This window comes from Rhagoletis zephyria, unplaced genomic scaffold, assembly GCF_001687245.7.
Source record: "Rhagoletis zephyria isolate East Lansing unplaced genomic scaffold, Rhagoletis_zephyria_1.1 Rzeph_scaffold_00104, whole genome shotgun sequence".
NCBI classification, from domain to species: domain Eukaryota; kingdom Metazoa; phylum Arthropoda; class Insecta; order Diptera; family Tephritidae; genus Rhagoletis; species Rhagoletis zephyria.
In genome coordinates this window covers 254,748-264,595 of record NW_016157188.1, presented here as the reverse complement: position 1 = coordinate 264,595, position 9,848 = coordinate 254,748, and the positions used below count along the sequence as shown (strand labels likewise).

General features: G+C 34.1%; 1 protein-coding gene across 5 annotated transcripts in view; it reads right to left on the bottom strand.

The window, feature by feature from the left end:
- Window positions 1-3,210: 3,210 nt before the first annotated feature.
- Window positions 3,211-9,848, bottom strand: part of Pura (Puratrophin-1-like) — a 254,730-nt gene continuing 248,092 nt past the window's right edge. For all 5 annotated transcript variants that reach the window (XM_017633296.1, XM_017633311.1, XM_017633318.1 and 2 more), the window contains 6 exons: window positions 9,226-9,348; window positions 8,718-8,987; window positions 8,437-8,650; window positions 6,165-6,281; window positions 5,584-6,087; window positions 3,211-3,850 (listed from right to left, as the gene is read on the bottom strand). In XM_017633296.1, the coding sequence (XP_017488785.1) occupies window positions 3,471-3,850; window positions 5,584-6,087; window positions 6,165-6,281; window positions 8,437-8,650; window positions 8,718-8,987; window positions 9,226-9,348 (1,608 nt within the window). In that variant the 3' untranslated portion in view covers window positions 3,211-3,470. The remainder of the gene's footprint in view (window positions 3,851-5,583; window positions 6,088-6,164; window positions 6,282-8,436; window positions 8,651-8,717; window positions 8,988-9,225; window positions 9,349-9,848) is intronic.

Here is a 9,848-nt window from a genome sequence, read left to right as displayed (position 1 = left end):
TGATTTTGCTTAAAATTCAACCCTTTTACTCGATTTATTCAAATAAATTTAAGTAAAAGGTAGGAAATTTTAAGAAAAAAGCAATTGCTTGGTTTTAATTCATAAAGCGCAATATTCAATTCTGGTAACTGTTTTGAAAGCTCTTTTACGTCTCTCGAAATACTAGTTGAAAGATTTGCTAAGGGTCTTGCTGTTTCTCTTTTTACAATAAGTTTCATACAAATTAAATTACATTAAAAAATGTTTGTGTATATACATATGTAGTACATACATACATATATTTTTCTAATAAACTAAAAATTAATAAAAAAATTAAAAGAAAATTTAAATAGTAGTAGACAGCCGGGTCTACGTAACCGGAACGACCCAGATTTATATCTGGCCAAGAATTGTCACTCCAGCAACACTCCCAAAAATTCTTTGGGAAATATGTATGCTGTTAAAACAACAACAACAGAGAATTTAAATAAAATAGAAAAAATTAAATTGTAAAAAACAGATTGATAAAATAAGTTTCTTAGAATTGATAAAATGAAAAAAAGTTCTCTCTAACAGAATGAAAAACTTAATCTTAGAAAAAAAACAATATGTTCCTAAAACTAAATGAAAAAAAAATATTTTTAAAATTATATCTAAAAATAAAAAGTAAATCCAATTGAAGTCAAATGAATGTAAAAAGGAAAAAAAATTAGTCCCTAAAATATAAATGAAATTGAACAAATATATCTAAATGTAAAAATTAAAAGAAACTTTAAATAAAAAAAAAGTTTCTAAAAATTAAACAAAATTAAAAAAATTGTCTTTTTAAAACAATAAAATTTAAAAGCTAAGTTAAAAAAGAAATATAAATATAAATTAAAGGATATTAAAAAAATATATGGATGTATAGGTAGTGTATATATTTCCTCTTTAAGACAATAAAACTTTGTAAATAAATGAATGAATTAAAAGAAAATTAAATAAAAATAAAATTGATTTAGAAGAGAAAAACATTTCAAAATTCAAATGGATTATTATTCCTTTTTAAAAAAATAGTACCTAAAAATAAATTTCCGAGCACCGACTATAGCGAAGACCTCAACTTTCCATAGGCACGCATACTTTCATATCTGCACTGGCGTTATTTTTGATTTTTATTTTTTTCGATCACGTTTTAACCTCCATTCTCAGTTTTAATTTACTAGATCATAAAAGATTCAAATCGGCCATCATAACGCAGTCCTTATTATAACGGTTAAAAATTATGGAAAAAACAAGCATTCAAAATAGCGATTACTTTTTATAAAAAAACAAAAATTAAAATTGTAAACAGCGATTATTTAAAACTAAAACCTAAAATAGCGATTCCTTTTTTTTTATCAAAAACATAAGAATTGAAAATTATCGATTAAAAGTAAAAATCTTAATAATTACTCTTTTTTGTTTCCGCAAAAATCGTTTTCCTAAAAATAAAAACACACAATTTTCATATTTCTTTTTATTACATTTTCTTTGTTTTCGTGAACATGCAATTTTTCTCGTAAATACTACATATACATGCATATTTTATTGCGTATAGTAGATAGCACAATACAAAGGTAAAATTAAATATTAATTTCGAAAATTATATACGCCTTAAAATTTTAATAATAAAATTACAAACAATACATTTAAGTGTATAATAATAATGCTAATTTAAAATTTCATAAAATACAATATTTATTTGTGATACAATTACATATATGTGTGACTATGCTAGTGAAGCTTAATACATACATAAAGGTTTTTGAATTTTTATTAAGGAATAATTACTTAATTTTTAAAGAAAAATTAAGGGGGTTAACTTAAATGGGAAAAGTGAAAAACTCGATTTTTCCCTCAATTTCATGGAACACCCCTATCATTTATGGATGTGTGTATGTTAGTCTTTGTGTGGATGCAAAACTACTATTACTGGCAAATAGTAAAGCTTAATGAAATAACTGGTTAAAATTTTCTAAATAAATACACAAAAAAATGTAGTTGGAACTATTTTTTTTTTGCAAATTTATAATTGACACATCCAAAAGAGAATTCAAGCTACAATTGATTATGTTTGGAATTTAAGCATTTCGTTAACTGGCGGACAGATGAAAAACCTAATGCCTTATTCATAAATAAAGTAGGTTTAAAGAGCTTTATAAAATGACGTTTTTATACATTTTTCAGTTTATAATCCTTCTTTAAAGCTACTTTAATTTTTATGAATAAGGTTATAAACATATACATACATATATTTCACTTATAGAAACTTAAATGAACTGATAAGTATTTCATTATATAGCACATGCATTAAGCACTTGAAAAAGAAATATATTACAACATTAATTTTTACCTTTCGTCACGGATTATGACAACTGTAAAATTTTTGTATTATAAGAAAAAATGCATTGCTGTTATTATTTTAATATTTTTTTTTAGTAATTCGATAACAATTTATGCACTCATAAAGTTCGCTATGGCTTAAGGTTAAAAATAATATCGAATATTAAATAAAAAATATACGCATATGTAACGGGTGATTTTTTTGAGGTTAGGATTTTCATGCATTAGTATTTGACAGATCACGTGGGATTTCAGACATGGTGTCAAAGAGAAAGATGCTCAGTATGCTTTGACATTTCATCATGAATAGACTTACTAACGAGCAACGCTTGCAAATCATTGAATTTTATTACCAAAATCAGTGTTCGGTTCGCTTTACGTCCGATTTATGGTCTACATAATCGACCAAGTGAGCAAACAATTAATGCGATTGTGACCAAGTTTCGCACTCAGTTTACTTTATTGGACATTAAACCAACCACACGAATGCGTACAGTGCGTACAGAAGAGAATATTGCGTCTGTTTCTGAGAGTGTTGCTGAAGACCGTGAAATGTCGATTCGTCGCCGTTCGCAGCAATTGGGTTTGCGAAACACATTTCGAACCGAACACTGATTTTGGTAATAAAATTCAATGATTTGCAAGCGTTGCTCGTTAGTAAGTCTATTCATGATGAAATGTCAAAGCATACTGAGCATCTTTCTCTTTGACACCATGTCTGAAATCCCACGTGATCTGTCAAATACTAATGCATGAAAATCCTAACCTCAAAAAAATCACCCGTTATAACAAATTAACAACAAATAAAAAATCGTTTTCTATGTATTTCCATGCATGTATGTATATAAGTATGTAAGCGCATTCATGTACATATGTATGTGTGCATCTTAGTTTTTAGTTTTAGTAACTGTTGGACACACATACATACATACATTAAAAAACACTTAGCATTTAAATATCGTAATTTTCTACTTTTTTTTTGCTTTAATTTAAAATAATTATAAAATAATTTTTTTCTTATCTTGTAAATTTTTCAAAAATTATAACTACTTTTTTGCTTCATCCTTTAAACGGTACTATGTGCTGCTCTTCATAATTCATTTCCGGTGCAGAAATCTGCCGAGTTCCTATAGATTTACGCTATCCGCTTTGAATTCACGCAGGTATGGATTGCATTGACCACCAATGCTGCTGCGTTCCTGCAAGGCTGCCGGTGCTGATTGTTGGTGTTGTAGTTCTTTGTGTTTTTCATGTTTCTCTTGCTGTTGTTGTTTCGAGTGATGTAAACGTTGACGGCGCATAATTACGGTGGTACTATTGGCGCCACCGCCGTCGCCGCCGCCGCAGCCAATTGTGGCTGTTGTGCTGGTGGCTGTCGGTGATGACAAGTTGGTGGCAATTGTTAGGCTCGCTGATGCGGCCACAGTATTGGCATTTAACCAGCTACATGTCGCGTCCGAATGCTCCTGATCCGGCGTCATTGAGATGTCGGATAGAATGCCGCTCTCTGCATGATGAAGATATGAGTGATTTTTTGACAAATAACCGTTAAATTACACATATATATACATAAGTAGTAGACAAAAAGTAGGAGGGAAGCCATACATATATATGTATGTATGTAGACAAAGGAGGATGCAACAGTATATACAGCACAGTACAAATAAATAGTGACAATGTTAGAAAAGTATATACAAGTTTGATTTTTTTTATATACAAGCAAGCAAAATATCAAAAAAAAACAACACAACCAAAAACAAAGGCCTGAGTACCAGGTACTCGTTAAATTTGAAGTGTAAACATCTGTGTACGGCTGGCAAAGCATTAAGCGCTTCAGTTAAACACATCTGTAAATAGGTTAAGTTGAAAATTAAAATGATTCCGACCTAGGTCCAAAACTGCCCTGAAGTAGTATTGAAAAGGTCGTGATCTTGTCCCGGAAGGAACTCGAAAAAGTCTTGAAACGCTCCAGTATGATCCCTTACTAGTCCCGAAATGTTTAGGAAATAGTCCTGAACTAGTTTCGAAATGTTCCATTATTAGTCCGTGAATGATCCCGACCTAGGCCCAAAATGATCCTAAAATAGTGCCGAAATGGTGCTGAACTTATACCAAAACGATCCTGAACTAGTCGCAAAATGTTCCTGATCTAGTTTCGAAATGGTCTAGATCCAGTTCCAAAAATGTCCTAAAATAGTCGTGAATTAGTCCTGAAATAGTCCCTTAGTGGTGCCAAAATGACCCCAACTAGTCTGAAAATAGTCTTGAACTGAAATAGCTCTGAAATGGTTCTGAATAGGTCCCGAAATGGTGTCGAAATGATACCGAACTATTCCCGAAAAGGTCCTGAAATAGTTCTGAACAGCCCCCGAAATGATCGAAAAAGATTCCGAACTTGGCCTAAAATGGTCCCGAATTTGCCTCGAAATGCCACAGATAGCGAGTCCCAAAAGGGTCCTGAAAATTTTCTGAACAGGTCATGAAATTATCCCGAACTAGTCTCGAAAAGGTACCACTGTAATCCTGAGCTATAAGTGGTACTAAACTAGACCAGCAATATTCAGGAAGCAGTTACAAATCGTCTGCTGGGTTAACGCAAATTTTACCCATACCAAGAGCTCCGATGTTTACACATCAATAATACATAAATATTTTACAAATAACTAATAATACTGATAATTAAAGTACAATTAACCAACTAATTACACATATGAAAAGATGTGCGTATAAAAACATATGTACATACCAAAATATTTATTATATAAATGTGACAGGTATGCAAAAACAAATTTTTCTAAATATAATAACTTAAAAAGTTTATACATATATGTACATATCGCACGCAATCTTCAAAGGTGACACAACTCAAATTAACATGTTCGTCATAAAATGTTAAAAATTATTTCTTACTTAGCACATGCTAATAATATGGACAAGGAAGACTTTACCTTAGGTTTTTTCAAGAAATTATAACAAAAATTTGCTCCTGCCTTTGCTGCAAAGTAAATAAAAGCTCTGTGTACATTTTTAGTGCATAATTTCAAAAATGCCAAATTTTGAGTTGCGCCATTTTTGAATATCGTGTGCGATATGTATATTAGACACTTAAACAGAATAGGGATTAGTAAAAATTAACACAACAGACAACAAAAACAGAAAACAAAAAACGATAACTTATACAAACAATACAAAAAAAAAAACAAAACACTTAGAAAAAATAACTCAATTCAAGCTCAATACCCATCGATAGTTGACTGACAAGCGTTGTAGAGCGTTTCGAACGCGTCGTAGTGCCGTTGTTCGCGCCGCCATTTAAGCCACCTCCATTTACTCCACTGCCGCCGCGACCACTATGACCACTGCGTCCACTACGTCCGCTACTGCCGCTACTACTCAGCGTATTTGTATTCGCGCCACTGCCACCATTTGATGTGGCCGCAGCTACGTTGCCGCCACCACCACCACTTAGCATTAATGTTTGCGTCTCATTGATTAGTTCGAGCGCATGATGACTGCTTATCGTGCCAGCTGCTGACTTGCCATGACAGCCGCCGCCGCCGCCACCGCCGCTGCTGCTGGTGCTGCCGCCGCCTACACGCTCGTGACCTGAGGAACTGCCAGTGCTGAGCGAGGAACTGCTTGTGCCACTTGACAGCGAACTCTCAGAGATGAGCGAATTGGGGCGACGTGCGTTCTTTGTGCCATCCAAATGCAAACCGGCGAAGGAGTGTCGCAGCTTGGGTGCTAAAAGGAAGTGGTGATTTGATTAGAATTCAATATATATGTATATACAAATTTAAGATATTCGGTGTAACACTTACCTTTGCCCAGTTGCGATATCGTTATGGAGCGATCATTGATCTGATTATTGCTCGGTCGTATGTCTAGGCAGGGTTTACTGCCAATACCCATCGAAGACATTTCGGCTAGGCGAATTTCTATAAAATAGAAAAGAGAGTAGGGAAAATTAGTAACTAAAAAGTTTTTTTTTAATAAATATTTAACAAATTTTATACTAAACGCAAAAACTTTAACATAATTTTAGAAAAATTTGAAAAGCAATAGTTAGCTAAGGGTTAAGTTTTGTAACAAAAGGGTTAACTCTTTACCAAAAACCATTTCGTTACTTTTTAGATCTAAAAAAAATTGTTGCTGTTGTAGCGGCTACTTAACCCTGCCATAAAAACTCAATCCTTCAGTCGATGTCGAGCTCTACTAAAGTTGGGCCCAGCAATCGAGTCTTCACAAGGAGGAGTCTAACCAGTCATAATTTTATTTTGTTCGGCGCTGGAACCGTTTAGCGATTTCGGCCAAGTCCAATAAAGGACACTATGCTAACTGATGCCAATGGAAATGCCACGAGAATAACCTGGCCTTTCCCTCGCAGAGGTGGCCTTCCTCTTTCAATACTACCACCAGCGTGGAATACTTTCAGGGAGAGAAACAATTTTCCAGCTACATTATTTAGATGGTATTTGTGCCAGAGAAACGCGGGTCTCTCATGACAGCTCTACATTTGCAATGTGTGTTTATTGGCGGCATTTACAGGACTAGAATTCGTTTGTCTCACGGTTAATGGCTTTTATAGCCTGTCGCATAACGTCCAATTCAGTGCCTTTTGTACGTGGATCTGGCTTTCATCCATTAGTTCATAGCGAGTTTCCCAGTACTGTCGGAGAGGCCCGTGTTGCGGCTTGGTACTTTGTGGGGAATTGCGGTTCGCGGAGAAAAAAGTAGATCGTCCAAAGTAACCATTAGTAGTATTGCAGCCTGAACAACTTTTGTCCAAGTGATGATTGTCAAACACTTAGTCTGTATTCAAGGTTTTCAAACGGCCACACGCTACTGCCTTCATAAATTGCTAGGAATAGGACAGTTATCGGTCGATTAGAATCTCCTTTGTCAGCAGACAAAGGTCGGCGTTCTCGCGAAAATCTCGTTAACGTCGCCGCAACGACCGTTATGTTTATCTGGCTCAGGGGTGTCGCTTTGACACCTATTTATACCAAAAGTATTTAAGGAATTCTTGTGCTTTTAAAACATCTCCGGATTGTAGGCTAAGTTAGTAATGGGATCACTCTCCAAGATTTCTACATATTAGAAATGACGAGAGTATTATTAGATAAGTTGAGGACCTTAGTGAAGTAGGCTAGTACTACTGGGTCCAGCTTTAGCTTGCGTATTACTTATGATTTCCTAACTTCGCCTTCCCCTCCAAAAAATTTTGTTAAATAGTAGGCTATGATACATATATGTATATATATAATTTTCAATGTCTATTTATCGATTTCGTTAGCGAAATAATTATTTATCGGTATGATATCGATATTTCGATCATTATGTTTATCGAAACCTTAATCGATATAATCATTAATATTGTTATCGATAAATTGATCGATATTGTTATACACATATCTATATAGCTATCGATAAATGTATTATAATAATCATGTTTGCGTTAAAGTGTGTTTGCATTGTTCAACTTTGCGTTCAACATTTGCGTTCAACTCAGCGCAGGGTTGCACGAAAAAAAAGTTGAATGGCTAAAAATATCAAAATATGAAAAAATATCAAAATATTCGCCATAAAAAGGTGTTTGCATTGTTCAACTTTGCATTCAACTTTTGGTTGAATGGCCTTTCAACTAATCGCTTTCAACAAAGTTGGTCGCCAGCCAACATTTAGCCATTCAACTTATTTTTCGTGCAACCCTGCGTTGAGTTGAACGCAATTGTTGAACGCAAAGTTGAATAATGCAAACACTGCTTTAATCGCTATTACTAGTCGAAAACCGACGCATTTTCGTACAACACTGATATCAATAGGTACATACGCATTTTCCAATATATTCATCGATATATCGGACGATAAAATTTATATTCGTGCCGTCGATTTCACATTTTTTTGTTTAGATACTGCTAACGATAGCTTCATCGATAGTGGTTACCACAGCGGACTTATATCCGAAATGGCGTTCTATATACAGTGGTAGTTTCTTGTAAACAATTTCCACTACTTTTGAGTTAAAGGATATTTTTAAACTCGTAAGTCATTTATCAGAAACCTATCTCGAAAATCCCCGAATTAACTTACCTCGATTTCGATTCGCTTGTTTCCATAATAACTTCGATATTTCCTCGGTCCAAGCATTTTTAATATCCTCCGACATACATTGCATTGTCCAAGTGTCGTCTGGCTTTCGTTTGCGGAACCAAATCTCAAATTTTGTTTTCGAATCACCAACATGCGCCGTCAAGCCAATATCCGATGTCTTAATGCTGTTTTTATAGATATATATGTCCAGGTTCTAAGTAACCATAAAAAGAATAAGATAGGTATATATGTATATAGGAAAACATTTTCTATTCTATTACCTTCTGATCTGGAAACCGACGTGCCTTACTGAACAGCACAAGATCTTCGAAGAGAAATATTTGTCGCAGCGATTTTTTACCACCACGTCCCTGCCATACCAAAAATTCGTTTTGTCTCAGAAGGCGACCTTGCTCCTTCACATTTACATCGCAATCCCGTAGCGAATCCATAGCCAATAAATCGTTGCCGTGTCGTAGCTGAAATTTGACCATTTCTTCAGCGCGTTGCAATTCCTCGACATCGGCGGCGATTTCTTGCAGAGCAGCGCCCTAAATGAGGAGTGTTGAGTGGGTTAGAGAAAGTCGGATTAAAATTATGGATTTTTTTTTAAAGGGTGGTAATTAGAAAGCTTTTTTCATTTCAAATTTTAAACGTTTGAAGCTCGCTTCTATGTAACCATGTACAGATCTGTGAAAGTTCTAAAGTAAAGTTACAACCTTTTTCGACATGACATAAAAGCTCTATCGCATCGATAATGCTATAAAGCTTAAGTGAAAGTTTGCTTACCTCAACAGCATTACACGCTTTCACCAACTGTTGCAAAAGCAAAGCATATTTTCCCATACGCTGCACAGGTTTCAGCAAATATGAGGCCAAGTCCATTTTGTCATTCAATTCGAATTGTTTGGACTGTAAACAGAAAATTTAAAAATAAAGAGCTTGCTATGAGAGCATCTTAATTTAACGATTATTTTCTGTCTTCGGTAATTATAAACCAGAAGTTACAGAAAATTTAATAACATAAAAAGTAAAAGATATCTAACAAAAGAATTTTGAAAAACGTATTAAATAAAAAAATAGAAACATGAGTATGAAATTAAATAAAAAACATTAACAATAATAACAAGTAAGAAAGTCTAAGTCCGGGCGGAGCCGAACATTAAATACCCGGCGCAAGTATTAAATATATGTTTTTTCACCTTTCCGAAACCTTCCGCTAGATGGTAAGCCGGGGTGTATCAATTTTGAGTAAATTAGCGTCCTTCAATTTCGAAATATTGAAGTTTCAAGCATTTCTGAAATTTACCGTTATATGAGAAGCGGCCGTTATTTTAGTCCGATTTCAATAATTTTCAACGTTTTGCTTATATGTGGCAAGCACAATAACCACACCGAGTTTGGTACAAATT